We start from the raw sequence: 23,102 nt of genomic DNA on the forward strand, positions 1-23,102 counted from the left end.
AGCAGATTGGCGGCCTGTCCAGGGTGTATCCTGCCTCTAAGACAGCTCTAATAATATAATAATGTCTATATTTAAAATATGTGTTAATATAATGTGTTTAGCACATTATAGTTGACATTAATAGTAGAAAGTAATGTGGATTTGGCTGCCCAGTTTAATTATGCAGCATCACAGTGCTGCTTGTTAAGAAAATGTACACTTTATGAATCTGCTTTACCCAAGGATTTTTAAGTAACACTATGCCAAAAACAGTGTGGAAAACTGTTTTGGTTAACCAAAATAAAGGAGTTTAAAGAGAAAAATGAGAAGTGTATTCCCAAGACTAAAGTATAAATATGTACAAAGTGCCCTCAGTTGTGTGTGTTTGTCCCATAATACCTGATGTAAACGTCTCAAACTTTGGGTCTGACATACACCATCTGCATTATAATAACGAAAAGCTAAAGCTAACAATGGAGCAATGTGAAAGAATAAAAACTAAAGTAAATGTGAGCTGAACTGAACTGAGAACAAAAGTTTAAAATAAACTAAAACTACTGAAAAAAAAGTCAAGTATATACCATTTGTTTAAAACTGATTTTTTAATTTGCACAAATATGAAAAAAAGGCTTCTCTGACTTTAAAGGGAGCTCAGCGGCGCACTGTGGGGACAGACAAAAGGCAGACACAAAGAAGAATATGTGAAAATGGAGCAGCGGCAGAGAAATCTTGACTTTGAGTACTCAATGGCATCTTTTATTCAGTGTTAAAAGTTTTTTATGAACCTCAGCAAAGATGAGTATAATGACATTTGCTGACATATTGCTGACAAAAAAAAGGAGAGTTGACAAAATTGCTGTATGCTGCGGATATGTACTAGAATTTTAAAATACAACTTTGAGGACTTCTCAAGAAAAGTAAAGTGAGTTCTCTTCGTAAAATCAGCGGCGTAGCCAGAAACTGTAAAAAAGTAAAGCCGACCACAAGTGAGCCATGATATAAAAGGTCTCATTTATTCATTTATTACACAGGATATTTGTTAATAAAACATCTGCAAAAAATAAAATCAACCTCACTCTGTAGATCTCGTGTTATAAGGGTATATGCGACCAGGATAATTTTAAAGCACAAAAGCTCAGACTTTCTTTGCATAGACTGCACCACCATTAGTTCCCATCAAACACTCGTATCAGCTTAACAAGGCCGCACAGTACAAAGCACTGACCCCGTTTAATTCGCAATCCTCTAGAGTTTACTTACCAACGGGCCCCTTGTGTTTGGATTCCTCTTTGTAAATGGAAGGTAAGAGCATCACTAATTGCGCTAATTGACCTGAACTCTTTTTGACTATGATAGTTTAGCTGTCGCTCTGCAGCATTACAAACAGTTTGTGCAGAGTTTAAAGGGGTGTCTGGAACATCTGGAGGCAACGGTGCTACATATTTCTATTTTCCTCCTACTTTTTTCTGATTTGTGAATGTAAAGTTCCTCTTTGTTTTATTTACAGGTCAAAAAAACAAAGGTAAAATATTTTCAAAAATACACCATAGCTGATTTTATTCCTCTAAATTGGTCCATAGAGTAAATGATGAAGAGAGCACAAGGTTATGAGCTATCTACCTAGTTGTCTAGGGTGCACATCAAATTAACAAATGCCTTAATCCCTACAAGTAATCCCTCAAGTAATCACCATAATTCATAATTCTTTGAGTTCATTTGAATGTCAGTGTTTATTTACATAATCAGGTTTGGGGGTAAAAAATCAAAAGTGCTATAAACATCGTGGAAGGTGTTTCTAATCATGTTTCGAGTGTTTTCGTCCCTTTATGGCTGAGCTGATGGTGAAGCTGATCATCAAAGTGCCTTCATAGTCAGTAATCCAAGACATAGACATATTCTTACCTCACACAGGTATATAAAGAAAAGAGGAAATTAATATAAAGAAATCCATTTCATCCAGCAACGCTGCCAGCGAACATCTGTGTAATTACATTTTGTCAAAATTAAACTGATTTTGTGTTATAAGACCAGACTGATGTTGCCATTTAGCTTTTAGTTAGACTCTAATCTGAAAAATGGTTTTTCTTTCAGCAAATTGAATTATGGATAAAAGTTTCCACCTCAAAAACACACCAAAAAAAGAAAACGTAAGGTATCAAGTATCACAAATTACACACCATACCATCATATCCAGTGTCCACACTTTACCTTGCAGAAATTCAAGTGATGTACCATCTGAAGTGGGGAAAAGGCTAGAATCTATGTTGCTTAAACTGCAAGTGGTCAATAAAATTACATAGAAAAGCAGACTGGCTTGGGAAAAGAACTGCATTTTCTTTTGTAATTGATTATAAGGATGTCTGAGACAAAATCACATTTAAAAAAAACCCTTTTGAGTCACACCTTATGTGTCCATTGAGTCTTTCTGTGAAGTTTCAGCCCACAGTTGTTCCAGAAATCTGAGAAATCTGCAGACACGTCAAGTAATCTCTCACAAAGAGGTCTTTTATTCCAGCAGTGCGCACAGCTGCCCCCCATAATGTCCGAGTTTGTACGTGTTCCAGGTCTCCTGTCCACCATCGACACAGGCCACATTCATGATTAAGTGCAGCGTCCTTTTTTAAAAGGGGTCAGTGAAAGCAGCACCTGTCAAGTGGCGTATTTCAGCTTAGGTGTCTGTGAATTACAGGAGAGACTGGAAAGAGAAGCGATCCCAGTGGTGGTCGCGGTGCCTTGGCTCTCCACAAACATCGGGTCCAGGCAAGCGACTTTGGCAGCGAAAAAAGCGTGAATACAGTGAAGCACTGCGAAGAGGTTTGAGAACTCCAGCTCCTGAGAGAGACAGAAAATCAATCCTCAAATCACACACGAGCGATTAATTTTTATAGAGCCGTGCTGCTTTGAAAATCTTGTTGACTTATTTTCTGGCATGCAACATTAAACATCCGTCAAATTTAATTACCTTTGCTTCGATAGATTTGGAGTCTTGATTTTGGAATAAAAACTTGATCTTGCTTTTCCCGTCGTCAGACGACCCTTTTAGTTGGGAGAACTTGTATCTCCACAGCACTGCCTGAAACGCAAACGCAACAACATAACTAAAGCAAAAACAATATGTCTTTATTTTCCGCGCTCAGATTTGTGAATCATTTCTGGTGTCACTTTTTTCATGAATAAGTCACGTTAAAATCCACGCGGATCCGGTGAGAAATGGGGCACGTCAGCAGATCAACCAGAAACTGGAGTGTTATTTTTACCACTGGGGAAATTTAACCAGCCACAGTAATTTCACCTGCATAGCAGAGCTTCGGTGATTCAATTAATGCCGAACCGAATAAACAAAAGCTGTGCATTGACTCAGTTTCATGGCTCCTCTTGTAGACAGCTAGCCAAGTTATTTGCACATTCCTATACTGTTGAAACAACTCCCACCAGCCTAATTAAAACTGCAACATCAGTCTGATTAAATCTTTTAGCCCTGCAATACAGATGAACATTTTTCATTTAACTTAAAGCAGATATTCACGAAGCATTTTCGGTGTGCAGCCACAGAAGTGTCACCTCTCCTCTGCTTTGCCTTTAAAATTCAATCTGGCTCCTGCTAACCTTGTCAGAGGTGCCGATATCACCATCTCCTTCATGTCAATCACTGCATTTCATATTCTGTATCTTTCTTGCATGAAAGATAAAGAACAAAATCAGCTTCCTCCTAAAGCCACACCCGACCAGTGCAATGCTCATTTTTATTCCTGCTTTTACTTTTCCTCTATTTTGTACCACAAAATCAACACATTAATTTGCAGTTCATTTACAGATGAAAAGAAAGAAGTAAATATTGATACTCTGATATGATTAAATTACCACAAATCCTGAACTAAATCAAAGCATCTCCATTTTGACTGCATGAAGCATTGAACCAAGGCTTGCACATTACTGTGTCAGTATTACAATCCAAAATATAGCAGTACGAGTGCTTAATGACCTGTATAATGAGAATGTTTGTAACAATCATTTATATTGCTTATTTGTTTTAAATATTCAGTTTATTGAAATCAGATATTATTTTTCATTCACAGGGCAACTGTAATGCTAGATAAGGAAAAGCTGCTTGCGATGAGTAGGTCATATACAGACTATATGAAAACCTATCATTTCAGTCTTGCTGTTCATTTCAGGGACAAATGATCTAATTAACTGCAAAATAACTCACCGCCCACTTTATTAGGCGAGTGTATACCCTCCTAGTTCCTTTCAGTATTGCACTAATTCCTCAGAGATTTGGTCTGTATTCACATGACATCATCACACAGTTCGGCAGAGTTGTCGGCTGCGCATCCATGATGTGAATCTGCCGTTCCACTGCCATCCAAATGTGCTCTATTGGATTGCGATCTAGTGACTGTGTTGTGGCCATTTGAGTACAGAGAACTCACTGTCATGTTCAAGAAACCAGTTTGAGCTTGTTTGAGCTCATGGTGTGTTATCCTGCTGAATCGATCAGAAGATGAATAGACTGTAGTTATAAAGGGATTGACAGGTTTAGCAACATTACCCAGGAAGGGTTTGGTGAGTAAATGATCAGTTGATATTAAGGAATCCAAAATGTGCTGAGAAAATACCCCCCAGACCATCAACACCACTACCACCAGCCTGAACGACTGATACAAGGAAGCATGGATCAATGCGTTCATATTGTTTACGTCAAATTCTGGCATTACCATCTGAATGTCAGAGCAGAAGTCGAGACTCTTCAAACCAGGCAACGTGTTTCCAGCCTTCTCTTGTCCAGTTTTGGTGAGCCAGTGTGAACTGTAGCCTCAGTTTCATGTTCTTAGCTGACAGGAGTGACACCTGGCGTGCTCTTCTGCACGCTGGTTGTAACGCGTAGTTATTTGAGCTACTGTTCCTGCTGCATCTGCTGCATCCTTTGATGCTCTTTACCCCAAAGAACTGCCGCTCACTGGATATTTTCCTCTTTTTTGGACCTTGTACTATAATATCTAGAGACAGTTCTGTGGGAAAATCCAGGTTTTTGAAATACTCAGAGCAGCCAATGCTCAAAGTCACTGAAATCACCTTCCTTTCCTATTCTGATACTCAGTTTGAACTTCTGCAGATCCTGTTATGAGCTGATTAGATATTTTAGCTACCAAACAGCTGAATCTAATTAAGTGGCCGGAGAAACAGAACAAAATAAACAGCAAGAAGATTTTAAAGATGTGATGTTTTCAACGTTTCTCATTGATTGCATACTTTGTCTCCAGTAACCAAAGTTATCTAACATAGTGACCTAGTGCTTGGTATTTGCTCTGATTATTTTCTATTGTTTTGTATAGGTTAAACAGCACTATAAGTGCCTCAGTTTTTTTTCTCCAAAAATAAGCACCAGAGTGACTGCATCAGTCATCAGTTTAACAAGAGAAAGAGTGTCAGCGGGAGCCATGATTTCTTTGTTTCCTATTTAAATCACTGTTACAACTGTTTCTTCCAGGGTGTACTTATTTTTTATGATACACGAGTGGCCCTTTGATTTAAAATCTCCAAAAAAAAAACAACCATCAAGAAAAAAATGATGTTTTTTTCTCATGTGTTTTTTTCACTCAGCCTGCAAAAGTGGAGGATGTGAATATTTGTGTTGCATGAGTGTAATAGTGCACTGTAGGCTGAAAAGAGACTGTCTTACACACAAGTTCTAGCCACATTTACATTATACATGTTCCTGTGTTTGCCATATTGTCTCCATATCTTATCTTATCTACTGTACTGATATCATACTGATAGCTTTCACCTTTTAATTGTATGTTTCATTAAGATTTTTTATGGAAAGGCAAATTCTGATGAATAAACACCTCAGTTATATTCCTGCCTTTTTTCTTCCTCACTGAAATTCACATTAACCCGGTTTTTAAATCCTGCCTTTTCCAGCTTTCAATCATGGAGTAATTCTGCTCCATGTATTTGTCTGCACTTGCAGTTTACATTTGGATTGTAATTTGTGCATTTCTGCCTGTAAACAATATTCTGGCAACATTTTTTATCATCCCTGGGGGACACTGGAGCTTCATATTGCAGGAATTAGGGCCAAAATCTTACAGAACAATATGTCAGTGCTTGTGTCCTGCTCATCCACATAATGTGCACCAGTTGAGTAGTCTGCTCTAAGACCTGGTGAAAGGCCAAAATGAACTGCAGGCAGGAGTGAGACGTTTGAGCTTGGGGGAACCAGCTGTCAAAACGAATGTGCTCAAACTCAAAATGCACACAGTGCAGAATAAGTTAGCAGCACCATAAAAAGGAAAAGGGGAAGCTGGGGTGCCGTGATTAGGTTCATCAAACTGGGTAAAATAATGAATCTCCTATTGTAAGTGTCCCCTTTTTGTATTGATGACAAAACACTGTCCTTCACTCACCTTTGACGCAGCATCAAAGCACACAAAGCCCATGCCGAAGTCAATAGTGAGTCCCATAAGGTGGCTTTCCATAATACAGGCGTACGTTTTACACTGCATAACAAGAAAAGAAGATGTCAACCACAGGAGTTACATAAGGACACAAGAGCATCTTTGCTCTTCTGCTAAAAGTCATGTGGGCGTTATCAATCTCTGCACTAAAACAACTGAGAAGGAACCGCATGCAAGATTTAAACTGTCACAATTCCCGGTACATTTCCTGCCGTTCAGGCGCAGACCTGTATCCTCTCCACCTCCAGGAAAGTGGCCATCTGGAAAGCTTTCTCCCAGATCAGCAGCTCACACTCCAGCTCCACGCTGAAGAACATGTCCTCCCCACTCTCTGTCTGAACACTGAAGCAGTGCTTCCTCTTGTCCAGAAGGTCACTGTCCTAAAATAAGTACAGCAAGGCAGTCTCCTAAAGCGAATTACTAAAGCAATTTAGCAGACAATGTTTTCCTCTTATGGGTCTTTGCATAGCTTTACATAACTTAAATTGTACAGGCAGTCTAAGGTCAGCCTACTGTATATCTGATTGAATATGTGAATCTATATGAATTAGGTTTGCCATAATGAGTTTCTAGATAATGAACTCGAGATAAATTCCCACTATGAAATTCAAAGTGACCTCGAACCTGGAGAGAATGAACAATGAAATGTGAACCTTGAGTGTCTCTGTGGGACTGGAAAAGAACACATGCAAATTAATAAGTGAGTTATATAAGGGCATTCCTCAGATTCAGTTTGCTACTTAGTATTCTCAGTGTATCCGATCTGAGAGATGCTTCTGTAAATGTTCAGGGAAGCAGATTAAAAGAAGGACCGACATACCTTTAAAATCTTGCACATTATCTCGTACACAGTAAAGCTTTTCTCTGCTCTCGTCCAGTCCCATGTTGTCACCTGAAAATGTCACATCCAATTTTCAAATTTTATTTGAGGAATGTATTTGTTTTGGTAGAAATACTTTTAAATAATATTGCAATTATTTGCAACAAAAAAAAACAAAACAATGTCAGGACAACATAAAGATAAGTTTGTGTTTCATTCTTGAAATATAAAATCAAATAAAGAGCCGCTATATTTACTATAAACTCCAAAAACTGCAGTTCCTCTAATGACCACTTGAGGCTATCTCCAAAAGAGGGGCCAATCCCCATAGAAAGTTTACAACAGAAAGACACATGGATATTGACTTGGCCATTTTTCAGCCATCCTGTATTAGATTTGCTGATGTGATTGGGATCCCTGTCCTGTTACATGATCCAGTGTAACAGGACAAACTTTAGCTTCCAGAGTCAGACTGACATTCACGATGACTCAGTGACTGCAGGGTACCCAAATCATCACCCCTCCACCACCGTGCTTGACAGTCAGTATGAGGTGTTTGTGCTGATATGCTGTGATGTTGCACATTGTGGGTAACGTCTCCACTTTGGACATTGTCCCAGAAGTCTTGGAGTTTGTTCAAATGCAACTTTGCAAACCTAAAGCTGCCATGTTCTTTTAGAGAACAGAGGCTCTCTCCTTTCATACTTACTGAGTCTTTTTCTATTTGTATTATCATGAACATTTTTTGCAGTTTCTCTGAGCATTGCATGGTCTTATCATGTAGTAAATTTGCAGGGGCATCCACTCCTGGGAAGACTGGAATTGCTGATGATCAGTTCATTGTTTAGCAGCACCTGGCTCCTACCTATTCTATAGATTCCTACAGTGATACTAATAGGTAATATCATGCTGGCTCTAAAAAGTTTATATAGTCTGTTGTACTGAGCAAGAATTGTTTTTACTGTAATCTTTTACCCACTGATATAAAACAGTTGGTTAATGTTATGTAATTTAGAACAAATCCGAGGTTACACTGTAAGTAATAACACAACAGATAAACTCATTTATTAATCTTTTACACTTTAACGTTTACATTTTTGGTTTTGAAAAGTCTACAGAAAAGAAGCCACCAACCTATACTCTTTATAGTTTCATAGAAATGTTTGAAATCCAAAGCCCTCAAGGCTTGCCGTGCCCATCCACAGATTTCTAAAACATGACTGTACAATAGCCATTTGTGTCCACAGTTATTGATGAATGGTTGTCGGACTCAGCTGTCTCCTTGCCACGTGAATGGAAATATTTGTCACAGGTAACTTCAACAATAAAGAATCTGGTCGTCACTGCTGAATAGGCAGGCTCCTACATCCCACCATCTATTCACATTAGCATTTTCCATTTATATCAGCACATTCACATTGAGAAGGCAATTTCAGTTATCTATCAATCTTTTCTCATCTCCCGGACCATCGACAGCTTATCCCTCTTGTCATAATCACCTAAGTGGCTGGCAGAATGTAAACAGATTTAATGATCGCCATCAATCAAGTGAAAGATCAATGCAGCACAAATGATTATGAGTGAGCTGCTTCCTTTTTGCCTAAGCATTTTCTCCCTAAACAATACATTAGCATCAAATGAAAATCTCCCGATGGAGCTGAATGACATCCATTCAAATGCAGACGCTGGCAGGAAAACTTACAGGAGGTGCTGAAAACTTGAAGAGGGAGGAACCCCTCAAAGCGAGGAACTTTGGTGAATACATTCGGTCCTGAACGGAGTCCTGCTCCTTCTCGTCAACCCAGCCCATGTAGATAATCTATCAGAGGGTAAAGACAACAAAGGCATGTTATTTTATGCCACTCTGTAAAATCTAATGAATAGTTGTTGAAAAGCTCTAAAAACAGACTTTAGTCAGTTTAGTTTAGTGGTTATTCGGTGCTGCTATATTTGACCGAGTACAAATGGCTTGTACGGTAGTCATAAAAGCAGTGCACTGTAGTCTTTAAGAGAAATACTGATCTAATATTAAAGTTGAATAAACTTTATGGGTTTTATGATCCTTTAATAACAAAAGATTTAAATTAAAATCTATTTTCCATCGAGTTCAGATGTCTCAAACGTGTGGCTCCATGGCTACATACAGCTCTTTTTCCCATCTGCCTTTGGTTTCCTGTGGCTTTCACAAAAAATTAGATGAAAGGGAAAATAGCAGAGTTAATTGTTTAAAATTGTATTTCTCATCAAAGTAAAAAAAAAAAAACTATAAAAAAACTTTTAAAAAACTTAAAAAAGTATGTCTATATTCAAGGGTGTGTCCAGAACCCCACCATGGGGTGGCACCAGCCCCCCTGGATTACTTGGTGTATCCTTCCCACCAAAGCACTAGATCAGAGTACTGTTAATCTTGTGATCTCCAACACCATTAGAATGGAGCATATTAGCTCTTTAACGAGTACTTCAACGAGGTTTTATTTCCACGTTATTCTGCTTTTATTTTGAAAGCTTTAATTACTTGTTGTTTCGTTGTTAAAATGTATCATAACAGATCAACAACAATATAAGTGATTAAAATCAGTCATCAACAGCAGCAATATGAAGATTTACATGTCAGTAATTCAATATTCAGTAAATATTACGTATATGGCCCAGAAAGCGGTCATTCCACCTAATGAAAACATTTACTTTAGCTACTTTAAATATATTTTGAATATGTGACCTGTGCACTATTAAGCTACGTAAGTAGGATTGTAGCTTTTCTTATTATTATTATTATTATCTAAATACAGTTTTTTCACTTTACAAAACAATTTCCCAACACAAAATTATATTTAAACCCTTGTGCAGTGCCACTTTTCACATAATAATACATTTTTAATATGTCACAGAGATGACGAGGGGGGGGGGGGGGGGGGGGGGGCTGTTTCTACACTGACTCAGTTTAAATACTCGGATTTCCTGTGGGTCCCCCTGCTAACTGAAACAGCCCCTGCCTTTAAATTAATTTGTTTTGCTAACATAAATTTATTTGCCGGCTTAGTGCATCTGTCGCTGGGTTTTAATCAAAATGCGATTAAAACTGGCTAACCCCACCTAACCCCCCTTTTACTATTTTAAAGCTATTATATGTTTTATGCTATATATTTTATTTTTGAGCATTATTGATTATTATTGAGTCGTTTATACAAACACGTGCAGGACTCATTGAAGGAGTACACCCTGAACCTAGAGTTGCCAACGTCTCACAAAGCTAACTCTATAATTTCTTAAAAGCAAATAGAACATGTTATTATTCTAATAAAAATCCAAAGATAAAGTACCAAATTATCAATTATTATAAATAACCCAGTTCAGAATTTCCAAATTGGCCAAGATCAGTGAACAAACTGGTGACTGGTTTTCAGGGTCCCTGCATTTTGGACCCTGAGCTCTTTCTGAGTTCATGATTTGTTTTGGTTTTAAGAGATGATTTATCAGGTCTCTCCACTCTGCCTTCTTCCCTCATGTGTGTATTTAAGTCCTCAGTTCTTTGTCACGTCGTCCTCTTGAGCTGCATGTTCCCTTTTACCTGTTTTCTCTTAGATTCTGAGTCTCCTGCATTTTTGACTCCAGCTATCTTAGTTTTTGCATTTTAGTTTTCCTGTGAGTTTTCCAGCAGTAAAGCTGTTTTGAGTTTAGTTCTGCTTCTAAATCCTGCAATTGGGTCCACACTCTGCCTGGTGCTGACGCTGGCTTGTTGTTTTACACTGTGGTTTTTTTTGGAAAGATTAAACACATAAGCTACAAGGTATTAATCATTAAGCTTTAGGGATGTTGTAGGATTTTGTTATTTTTGGAAAGACTATCCTTTTCCCAATTTCCTGTCTCAATGCTGAGGGTGGTAGCTTCACGTTTAGCACAGAGAGTGAAATCAGAGTCTCAGAAAGGACAGCGAATAAGTGAATTTACTAAAATTACAAACTTTTCTTTTAGGATTGGAAATCAGTAGTCTTTCTTTTTTTCCAACAGATTGAAAAACCTGATAAATTAAGGTCACAAAGTAAACATAAAAACACAAGAAAGCAACAGTTTATTAGATTTGCCCACAAAGGTTTACAATGCCTATAGGTGTTTAATACTGCAGTATGACAGGTTTAGTTACCTATTAAGCTTTTAAAAACAGCATTTAATAAATAGTTTATAGCATTTTGTCCCATTGCTTTAAGCAGACACAAGACTTTTTTTAGGGGTTATATTTAATAAGGGGCCATCATTGAGCTTTTGTAGTGACCTACTGCAGGTGTTAGTTGTCGTGGCCCCTGTTGTTAACCTAATTTGCCTTGTAGGACAATAAACTATTGAATTGAACTGAGCTGAAATATATATTTGACCATAGCTTCATATCACCTGTAAAGCTATAGTGACTAGTATTTGATTGTATTAGTGCATTTTTTCTTCTCTGATGAATTAGTTTAAAGTTTATTAATGTGAGTCAAAAAATTAACCCGAAAGTTTCATTTCTCACACTTTACGGATCTGTTTATGTGTCCAATTACACAAGTACACCTTTTCAGTCCTTTATATTGTAGTCTGACCAAAACAATTACATGTGATGTGTATGGGTGAGGAAAGTTACAGAGAAAACTGACACTGATTCATGATGACACACGGCCATCAGCCACGAGATTAAAACCACCTACCACCTGCTACGGTGCAGCGTTCTGCTCGGAAAGTTTGGTGCCTGACATTCATGTGATGTTACTTTGTCTGTTTTAATGTTGTGGCTGATGTGTGTACTTCATTCTTTTGCGTACCCCAGCAAACGCTTTGTAATTTAGCACTCGCAGCAAGGACAAGCAGCTAGACAGACGGGGAAATGAAGAAAAAGAAAGCAAAGCCTCAATCGGCAGTGCTGCAAGACATCAGTTCAGATATTAAAGATATCATAGCATCACTCTTCAGGAAGCAACAGGTTGACTGTGCCAAGAGAAAATTATTTGTTTGCTTTTCTTTTTGCAGGTTTTTGTTTGTTTATTTGGGTTTTTTTAAAGAATTTGCAAGCAAGTGAAAGATTTGGGACAGGCACGTCTCACGCTGTTTCATTTCTTGAATGAATTGTCAAGTGGATTCATGTCTCTTTGTGGGTCAGAAAACCAGATTGAAAAAGTAACAAAGAAGAGCCTTGCTGTGGTTTTTTTAAATGAAAGATGACGCTCTGCGAGTTAACTGGCTGAAAGCGCTTAAACAGTTTTCTGATCATGTCTCAGTGGACGGACAAAAATGATGCAAACGCTCCTCTTGTGCTGCAATAGATGGCTTCTTTTTAATTTATTTATTTTTCTTGACTGGTTATATTCACTTCTGATTGTCAGGATAAGGATGAAATGAATGCCCGACAACGCAAAATGAAGATCTTAAGACGCAACCGCTGCAGGAGGAAAAACATCTTACCTGCTGGTTAACTGGAAAATTCCGGTTAATCTTCTTCACCTGTGAAATTTTGTGAGAATGTCAGTAACTCATTAAAATATCTCCTGCTAACAATCAGACACAGCTGACAAGGTCGACATATTTGCAGGAGCCCACGAGGCCCGCCAATCAGTGACAAAGCTTCCAAGAATAAATAAACATGAATTACAGTTTCCGTGCTAACATACTAACCACGGCACTGAAGGAAAACGGTTTGAGATACTTCATTTAGTCAAAGCATGCAAATTTCAAAATGAGATAGAGTCATTTCCACAAGGACCCGAGGCTGTTCCTAAAAGAAATCCTTTTTTTAAAATCCATTCTCTCTGTGGTAATAAAAGCGGGGGGACTACAGAGTGAGCAGTCAGCCTTTAAATTAAAACATTCTCCTCAGATCACAGGTATCGCTTGCACCTAATCCACACTTTACTATCAAAATAACTCTTCCTTAGGAGCTGAACACCAAATTAAGCTGTCCGGTCCTCATGCCGTCCTCCTATAGAAGGAGGAAAATGTCGCAGCAGCTTACTGTGAGATGTAGCTGAAGTTTGGGTCCAGAGAGAAAACACGATTTTTGGGTTTTTTTTCCAGAAGATGAACTGTCAGGATGTGAGCCGGGTTTGAATATATGTGAGCGGTGACGGTGGGTTTGTTCAGATGGCAGGTCTATCCTGTTCTAACACAAATTAGGAAATTCTGAAGGGTCCGGTTTTTCAAGTTTTGCAGGAGCTTGTGCACATTTCACCGTATCTAAAAATACAAACAGGAGAAGTTTGACTGAAGTTTGTGGGCGCCCTGGAGGTGGCGTTTTCACACCTATAGTTTGTTCATTCTGCTTCCAATGAGTTGATGAGCTTGTGAACTTGCAGATTTTCCTCATTGTTTGGTTTCTTTTTGCACAAAGAAAACTCCAAGTGAGCTCCAAGTGAACCAACATGCGTCACAAATAACCAGTCTGCTTACAGTCCGGATGTGTCTGAGGCAGGAGCCATAAAAGTAAACACAGGAAGAAGGAACCATATTCTGGATTAGTGGAAAACATGGATAATTTACTCCTAATGAGTTTTTATTTATCTGTGTGATTTTTCAGGCACCCGAGGCAAAACAAACAAACTGCTCTGGAGTTTGCACTCTGAGAACTGAGAACACCTTCAAACGGACTCAGTACAGTTTTTCTGGTCTTTACCTGAGTATGATTACTGTGCCCACATCTGTACAAATGAACCACACCAAGGGGGAAAACAAAGCAATGTTTAAAGAGGCTAAAAACACCCTACGTCACAACAGGAGCTGGCAGTGGTGAAAGGAGTACTTGGACCCTTTCTTTGAGGGCATTTTCACACCTGCAATTTAAATCAGCTGATCAGTTTGTAAAGTTGCAGGTTTTTCTTGTGGGTTGGTTTCTTTTCACACAGAGAAAACTCTCAAAAGTGAATCAAAATGTGTCACTACACACCACATGAGAACGCTCAAGTCCTGTTATTGGGCAGATCTGTCTCAGGCGGGAGCAGCAAAAGTAAGTACAGGAAGAAGGTGCTGTGTTCTGGACTAGCAGATATCAAGTGAGCCCTTGGTTCATTTTACACAGCTATGATACTTTTCCATATCTGGAAAGAATACCTGGCAACAGGATAGCGTACACCTGGTAGTTGGGTTGGATCAGGCTTTGATCACATTCTCACCTGAAATAAACCACTTTGGAGTTTGTTTGTAACCGCACAAAGACAACCCTCCTCCAAAGGGTCTTTTGGTGGTTGCTTGGTCCACAAATGAGTGCAAGTGCTGCACAAATGAACTGCACCAAAGGCTAACGAGCCCAGTAGCAAAAACACCCTATATTCATATAGTTATATAGTATAACTGCACAAATTTAGCCAGTAAGTGTAAAAATAAAAGTTATGATGAATTTACTGGATTACACATTACACAGGATTGCACTTCATAGTAGAAGAAGAATAGTATCCACTGGGTACCAGACTCTCCAACAGGTGATATATGCCAGTATATGATAAATATCAGGGGGTTTTAATAAATCTATATAATAAGCATCACTGTTCAGCAGAAGTGAAAAAAACACCTTTTTTTCTTCCTTGTTGATATCTTCTAATTTACTTATTTGAAATCTTAAAGTTAACAGCTGCAGTTAAAACCTTTAAATGAATAAATATTGTTTAGTTCAAATGAAAATCATCAGAGAAAATATAAATAACTTTATATTTAAACACAGTACTTGTATAAATATACTTCGGTGCTTCCCACCACTGGGAGCTTGTGCTTTATTCGGTTGTTTCTAGAAACTAAATAACAGAGCAATTCAGTCTTCGGCTGTTATAAAAACAACTAAATTGCCTTCCAATTTAAGAAAATTGGCCTCAAAATTCATGACAGCACACTGTAAACCAAACAACTGCATAATGAAAGGTGAACAGCTCGCTGACAGAGGTGGACAGACACTTAACAGTGGAGCTGCTCAATGCCACTGAGCTACAGCTTTGAAAATTGCCTCGGAATCGAATCAGCACCTCTGAGCCCAAGTCTCGGCAGAAAATACTGGAACGAGCTGGAAAACCTGAAGCACAGCTGTGCTAAAGAAACCACAAGGTCAAGGAACAAAGACATAACCTGGTGTGGGGAGCAGTAAACAAGAAAGAAATGAGTCATGACGAATGAGTCACGATTCAAGCTCATTCTTACTTCTGATTTGATTCACAATTACATTTGGAAGGGAGGCGGCAGGACGAGTTCAGCCTACGATATCTGTTGCTTCGCTGTGCAGCTGACTAGTGGGAGTTGTTAGAAGCAATGGAGTAAAAAAAACTTCCCTTCCTAATGTTTCCACACTCCTTCAAATGATGCCTTAAAGTGCGCTGCTAAATAAATTAAAGAGTGGTTTCATGAACACTGGGATGGCCTCTCCAGTCACCAGACCTGAACATCACGGAGTCTTTATGGGGATTTGTGCAGTGCTGAGTGGATTTTCTCCTCCATCATCGCCCAGAGAACTGGAGGCACTTTTTTCGTGACGAATGCTTCAGTGTTTGAGTACAAACAGATCAGCTGAAATGTAAGCGAGCGAAGGATGACCCCCGGCCCCCATTAGAGCCTTAATTTTAATATATCTCTATCTCGTTTCCATGATTTTCTCCGGTTCTTAAGTCACTCTATTAACATTTACTTTGAGCTCACGATGCAAAGCCACAAATAAGTTTGGCGGTTTTATGGTGTTTTTAAAATCTTTGTAGGACAATTTGTGGCTGATGTGCAGCACAATCAAGCAATCAATAAATCCTTTATTTGTCTCTGGAGCGTAATCAGTTTTATAGTGGTGGAATAACAACAGGATGAAACCACAAAGCACATTAGCATGTAATATAAATACAATTATTATGCAAATTATAAAATATGCCAGACCCTGACTGGTTAAAATGTATCTGGACTCACAATGTAGCTGGAAAACACAAATTAAATAGTTATGTAATACTCTCTAATACTTACAGTATGTGTGGTTAGCTACACTGTGCAGACATGTTGGTCTGGTGATTTGCTCCAGACTAAAATATCTCAACATCTGCATCTGGATTTAGATTTTGGACAGATTTGTGATTCCCAAACATGCATGGAAGGAGTCGCCATGATGTCACCTAAAGCTTTATGTTCAACAGTTTCAAAGCACTAGCAGGAGGAGCCTTGATTTCTCCCGTAAGACAATTTTTTTGATTTGGATCATTTTTAAATATATTTTCAATGTAGTAATTCAACAGCATAGTGGTTTACACATGTGCCAACCATGGTTTGATGCTGTGAGGAGACACAAATTCCTTTGGGGTTGCGTCAGGAAGGGCATCAAATAGTCCTTTCACCATCACACTGCTTACTCAAAGGGGGCTGTTTATTGTTGGAGGGTCTTAACCTTACAACATAAAGCATCTTGAGACAACTGTTGTTATAAATTTGAAGCCATAATAATTAAAATTGTACTGAATTCAATTGAAAATATGCAGAGCTACCCACTGCAGTGACTCCTTCTGAATAGGGGACTAGAAGAAAGTGTTCTTGGGTTCAGTGAGTAGTGGGCTACTTTTCTTGTAGCCCTACTGCAACCTTCTCCTTTTTGTAATCAGATGAGTCGCCTCCTGCTGGCCATTAGAAAGAATGCAGCTTCCACTAGCTTTACCGTTCAGACCTCGAGGCTATATCTTTCAGTTAGTATAACAGATTTGTAAATCCCAAGAAAACAGAGTGCAATTTTAAGACAGGGAACCTCTGACATTTTTTCAAAGCCCATCTTCATCTTCTGACATTTGTGTTAACAACTGGACAGCTTGCACTCTCAGCCTTTTAGTCATCATCCTCTCATCATGAACTGTAATCACATTGATGATCGCATAGTTTTAAATGTGGAGTTTTAATTTATTTGTGTGCAATATTTCACTGCATTTTCCTCAATCTGCTCACTCCTACAACAGTGAAAGGTTGTAAATGATGCAGTGTAAACAACAACAATGCAGTTTGTGACCATGGTGAGTGGTGAATGGATGTGTATTTGTGTAACACTTTCTAGTCTTGCTGACCACTTAAAGCATTTTTACACTGCGAGCCACATTTAGCCATCCACACATCATACAGTGCTTTTTTCCAAGCACTTAAGCTATCACAGCAGCTCACACACCGGCGGAAATATCCAGGGCAATCTGGGGCTTAGTATCTCGCTCAAGGACACAAGGCCACCACCAGCAGTACCGCTGAAGTCGGTGATGCTTCATGAACAAATCAGTGCAGAAAAAAAAACCCCATCTCACATGGAATATTACACTGCATCTGGACATTCTCTGCATTCACATTCACATGCAATTCACATGCTGATGTGAATTACTCAGTCACATCAGCATGTGACCAAAAGACAAGTGACAAGCTGCAAAATGAACCGTAAGATCACTTTCTGATGAGTGAAGTCAAAATAAACATTTTTTTAAAATGTCATGCAATAAGACACATTTTATTTCAGCAAATCCATCTACTGTATGTTACCAGCTCACTCACATCCTTCACTAAGTACTCAGGCCAGAACAGGAATACATTCTCAACTGTTAAAACTGCTGGCAGTGAGTCATCAGTGTTATGTTTAGTATGTCCCTCACTTCGTCCACTCTAATTAATCAGGGCTCCATTATCCCCCCAAGACACTCTCTCTCACACACACACACACACACACACACACACACACACACACACACACACACACGATAATTACAAATCCCTGATTTTTACTGCTGCTCAGTCGGTCCCGTGTTTTTATCTATCTAGTAATTCCCAAAAAATACCAGAAGTTTCTACATGGAAATGAATGAAAATAAACCAAAATACAAAATGTTAAATGTATCAATTTTTCATATATGAGCAATGATGTGCAGCAATGGAGCTTGTTAAGCAGTATTGGTATTTCAGACCCCTGCCGAGCATGACCACTCATCTGAAAACACATAAACAGGTTTTCCACAAAGCTGAAGTAGAGCTTGGAAAATTGTATTCACAATAAGAGAAAGAATACAACGCAGTCATTTCTTTGTTTCTTTCTGCCTTGTGGTTTCATTTTAATGCAATATTTTTGGATGAATTATAGATAATATGAGTGCATACTGGCAGCTGGAAGGAATAAGTGTAGTACAGCGAGGCTGCTGTTATTGTGACTTCGAGCACTCAGGAATAAAATTTAACTTTATTCGTAGTGAGAAGGCCCACTAGTACGTGTCTACGGCCCTTAATGTTGTGACATTCAGAAAGGAACTGTTAGATAATCCACAAACTGCAAGCGTGTTGCATGAACACCCAAACCAATTTCCTGCTGGTTTACATGTGGGACCACGAGAGCTAACAACTGTTATTGCTTCTTACTCACATTGTGCTTGGTGAGGCTGGAAATGTTGCTTGCAATTGCCTGAAGCCAGTCCAAGCATTCTTCTGCTGTGGGAAACTGTATAACTCCACTGCAAACACCATCCACTGCTATGACCTGGAAAGCATTTTTCCTGAAAGAGTAAAAGAAACACAAGCCAAAGATCAGGGGAGGATTTCAAATATTTTACACATTCATATTTAGTTTCTGTTTTTATTTTAAAAGGGGATTAGAGACAGTTCATTGCATCCCAGCATTGGAAACTCTTCCTCTGGGATTCCTGTGATAACAAACTAAGCAAAACTGACTGTGGTGAAAAATGCTGCTGTTTAATAACTTGAAAAACTGAGCGTCCAATTTTCCAAGATTAATTAATTTAGCAACGTAAGCTAAGTGCAAGCTCACTAATTAGTTACTTTGCTTGTTTAGGCGATCCACATGCATAATATGAAAACAGATTTGGGGGAATTTATATTTCTTTCTCTCTTTTAATTTTTTTGAATACTGCACTACTTTTGGAACAGGCTGGTCAGGTGATGAAAAACCTCAAAATATTAAATGTTCACTTCTTTTTTTAATATAATCCAAAAGCTGTGCCTGCAATATGAAAAATAAATGCAAAAACATATTCAGCAATATGCAGTTATTGAGATAAAACCAGAACAGTTACATACAGTGGGGCAAAAAAGTATTTAGTCAGCCACTGATTGTGCAAGTTCCCCCACCTAAAATGATGACAGGGGTCAGTAATTTGCACCAGAGGTACACTTCAACTGTGAGAGACAGAATGTGAAAAAAAAAATCCATGAATTCACATGGTAGGATTTGTAAAGAATTTATTCCTAAATTAGGTCTGAGTGACTCAGGTGAGGTGGAGATGGGGAGGAGGTTGGTTGCACAAATGAGAGCCTGAAAGGAAGAATGACAGAGAAAACAGACTTAAACCATATAGAGTAGAGGCTGATTGGCTCCAAGAAGGTGATGTTGGCATTGAGTTTGATAGTGTGTGAAAGTGGCAGTGATGTAATGAACAGACTGGCAGCCTAGGAAAGCGGCTCGGTTCACTCTGGCACAGCTGGCTGCCGGCAGAGCCGGCGGGCACGCCACTGCAGCCCCCTCTGGCTTCTGCTTCGTGGCTACTGGGTGACCCCTCATCTGGGGCTCTCCTCAGCTCTTCTCAGAAGGGTGGAACGAATGTCCCTCCGGTGGTCCGACTTGGGCTCTCTCACTCTGGGGCCTCTGGATGTCTGGAGGCTGGATCTCCTCCATGCCTGCTTCATGCCCTGGGGGACAGGGTTATGGCTCTCTACATCCTCTAGCAGACCATTACACAGGGAAACCTTTTGAATACAAGCGCACTGATCCACACAGGTGTGCACACGGGTGTTCACTGTTCATAGACATAAACTACACCTTTATTGGCTGCTATTTCTAAGCACATTATGCGCTGTCGGTCCTGCTTGCTACACAACAACATTCAATATTTAGTATTTACTGCTGTTTACACTTAGCTAGATTAACGTGATGGTGTTGTGTTTAGTATGTTGCTCTGGTTTTTTTTTTTTTGCTTGTTTTCTCTTCTTTTTCTCTCAACAGGTGATCCAGGAGATCTTCTTTTCTTCTTTCTCTTTTTAAGTGCCCTTTCTCACTGTCCCTCTTCCCTTCTGTTTTTCTTTTCCTTCCTCTTTCTTTCTCCCTTTCCTATCCCTCAGTCATGTCTGTCCCGTCTGTAACAACTGAAAATAAAATAAAATAAACAATAACAACAAAGGTTGATCAAATGGACCAATACGGCAATGCCGTGATGATCCATTTGGCAAAGTAAATCCATTGGGTATCCTTGTTGGTCTTCAGACAACAATTCTGACGGCTAAAGAACCAAATGGGACAGGCAAAAAAAAAAAAATTTTTTTTAAAAAGCAGGCTGCTCAGTGATTACAGATCTTCCTTATTGAAGTTATATATATAGAGCTTTTCTGCTCTAACTGAGCACTTAATACAAGCTTTGGGTGCACACAATCTGGGGTTCAGTATCTTCCACAAGAGTACTTTAAGGTGTATTTAACAGCAGCCAGGGAATTGATCCACCAACCTTCCGACTGGTAGATGATCTGTTCTACCTCCTGAGTCACAGGTGGCACCGGGTGTTTCCTACAGGGACTGTATGATTGTGGGAGTTCATGCTAATACTGCAGGGTTTTACTTTACACTGTAAAGCACCATCGGACAGCTGTTGTGAACTGGAACTACAAATACAGTGTATGTACTACTGTGTATATAAAATCGTTTCTTTTGCTTTGTGGTAAACTTCACTATCATGTCCCTTTTCTGTTCCAGACAGGCGCCAGGCAACGAACTATTGGCTTTTTGGTTCAGTTACTATAATCCTTTTCTCTGCGTATCCAAAGAGTTGCCCAAACTGACACGAGCAGAGGAACATAAATCTGGCTTTACTCACTAACCCAACCAAATCACAAGACACCAGTGAGGCATAAGTTAAAGTGTTAACCCAGCCAAATACTGATCGTGTGTTTAATGGTACACTCTACACAGTCTATTTATAGATGGAGCATTGCAGTGTGCTCTATTTGAAAATCCCCAAGCATTTAAAATGTAAGAGATCTCTGCACTAACATCTTAAGAAGAAAGAAACTGACACTTCAGCACGAAGTCCCAGAGCTCACCTGGAAACGTCAGAGCCGGGGATATACTGTGACAAGCGTGAGTGTAGCAGAGGAATAAGGCGCAGGTCCACCCATCTCTTCTCCCAGCGAAGCCCTGGGGACGTGGGCCAGGACGAGCAGGACAGGGTGTCCTGCAGAAGTGTGAAACCGAAGTTAGAAGAGATAGCCCCTTCCCACCTCCAGCATTTGAAGCTGTTCCCATGTCAAAGAGCCCGAGTCCTGCTGCAACTATACGGTTGTTGCGGATGCACAGACAGCACAAGCTGCAGATTAAAAGTGATTTGCCGTCCTCAAAAGATAAAGATAGAACATCCTAGCTATCAGCAAGCAGTGACAGTTGCATGGAAACAACTTTCTGGCATCTGCTGCTGCGTAGTTACAAAAGGACAGCTACTAAATCAGCCAATCAAAAGAAAGGCTAATGAAAAAGTACCGTGTTGTTAGGATGGTAGTTCAAGTGCAGGCCACTATCACACAGAGGAGAGGAGGTCCCACTACTCTGGTCACTGGGGATGCCTGCAGCATACAGGAAAACAACAATAAACCCACAGCTACACCCCCGTCTATTTCAAGGTTTCTAGCAGCAATGAATCACAGCCATCATCTAAAGCGTGTTACTTTGTTCTGCTGCTCAAGTCGGCTCCAGCTCTCTGCCAATTTGTATTCCGTTGACTGGCTGGATGGCCAGTCAACCTGCCCTATATACGCAAATGAAAGGATTTCATGAAATGCTTTCATGTCTCACAATAAAGCTCTGACATACGAGAGCAATCAATCCTGAGATTTTGTTAATTACTGCAGTTTAGTCTTTAGCATCTTTTCTGAAGCTTGAGATGGGTTTACTCCTCAAAGCAGCATCTTTACTCAGTGCTTAACAAGACAGGAAGTCCAAAATAAATGGAGCAGGAGCTGGGCGTATTTTTCTTTATTTCTCTCAAGTCGACTCAAATTTATTGTTTCCAGGGCGACCAATTCTAGACAGGAAAAAAAACCCCCACCAGCTATAAATACTCTTGGCCAATTATTTTCCACAGCGGTAATAGTGATTATGTACTTAGACCTAATACCGGGGTGAATGAGAGGGTTCTCACATGTACAGTCCTCACAAAGGGGCAGTTTCAAAAAGGCTGGAGTCTTCTTTAAGAAAGAGACCGTGAGAGTCACTTCTTCACCAGCATTTCTTAAAACCTGGACCTGGAAAGCAGAAAAACAAACAAACCTTGGGAATATTTTTTTTTTTTTGGTCTTCTTTACAGAAGCTGTAAACTGTGAGGTTTTTCTCGCTGAATGCTTGCTGTGATGAAACATGGTGTGCCAAAGCCTCGCTAAGAATGGAAATCCAAGATAAGGGATTTACAGAGTGCAACTTTTATGCTCCTTACTCACACATATTGCTTACAGATGAATTTAGGCAGGAATGAAAGAGAAAAAAATGGCTTTACATGTCAGAAAGATACAAATCATGAAGTGAGACAAGATAAGCTGTTGAAAGAGTTGTTGCAGCGGTGAGAAACTATGAGATATGAGCTGACAGCTTACCACTTCCTCGTGGCGATAGCTCCTGACATTTATTCCATTTATCTGGAAACAACAATAACACGGTTAGCCTAAATGATACTGCTGGCATCATATCACTGTAGCTTTATCTTCAAAATGATTAATGGGGCCAGCATAATAATTGTTATGACATCTGCGGCAAAAACTGTTGCCATGTGGGAGATTTTCTTTAATCGATTTATTTATTTATTTTGGCTGAAAGAGATGCAACAAATTAAAGACCTTTATTAGCCTATAGGGACGCATAATTACGCCACACA

General features: G+C 39.3%; 1 protein-coding gene across 2 annotated transcripts in view; it reads right to left on the minus strand.

Moving 5' to 3' along the window:
- Nucleotides 1-595: 595 nt before the first annotated feature.
- The window catches only part of sntg1 (syntrophin, gamma 1), a 40,904-nt gene continuing 18,397 nt past the window's right edge, over nt 596-23,102 (minus strand). The window contains exons 8-19 of one of the 2 annotated variants that reach the window (XM_086272060.1): nt 22,825-22,866; nt 22,353-22,479; nt 21,719-21,801; nt 21,286-21,416; nt 18,605-18,734; nt 12,691-12,729; nt 8,963-9,079; nt 7,261-7,332; nt 6,668-6,820; nt 6,390-6,482; nt 2,942-3,052; nt 596-2,811 (exon numbers count right to left, since the gene is read on the minus strand). In XM_086272060.1, coding sequence (XP_086128186.1) covers nt 2,629-2,811; nt 2,942-3,052; nt 6,390-6,482; nt 6,668-6,820; nt 7,261-7,332; nt 8,963-9,079; nt 12,691-12,729; nt 18,605-18,734; nt 21,286-21,416; nt 21,719-21,801; nt 22,353-22,479; nt 22,825-22,866 — 1,281 coding nt within the window. In that variant the 3' untranslated portion in view covers nt 596-2,628. The remainder of the gene's footprint in view (nt 2,812-2,941; nt 3,053-6,389; nt 6,483-6,667; nt 6,821-7,260; nt 7,333-8,962; nt 9,080-12,690; nt 12,730-18,604; nt 18,735-21,285; nt 21,417-21,718; nt 21,802-22,352; nt 22,480-22,824; nt 22,867-23,102) is intronic. The other variant, XM_086272061.1, reaches the window with a different exon arrangement.

Source organism: Aulonocara sp. 'chitande type north' Nkhata Bay, linkage group LG18, assembly GCF_057382095.1.
Source record: "Aulonocara sp. 'chitande type north' Nkhata Bay isolate Kocher_YH1m ecotype deep benthic linkage group LG18, A_spYH_male_GT1.1, whole genome shotgun sequence".
In the NCBI taxonomy this organism is placed as follows: Eukaryota; Metazoa; Chordata; class Actinopteri; order Cichliformes; family Cichlidae; genus Aulonocara; species Aulonocara sp. 'chitande type north' Nkhata Bay.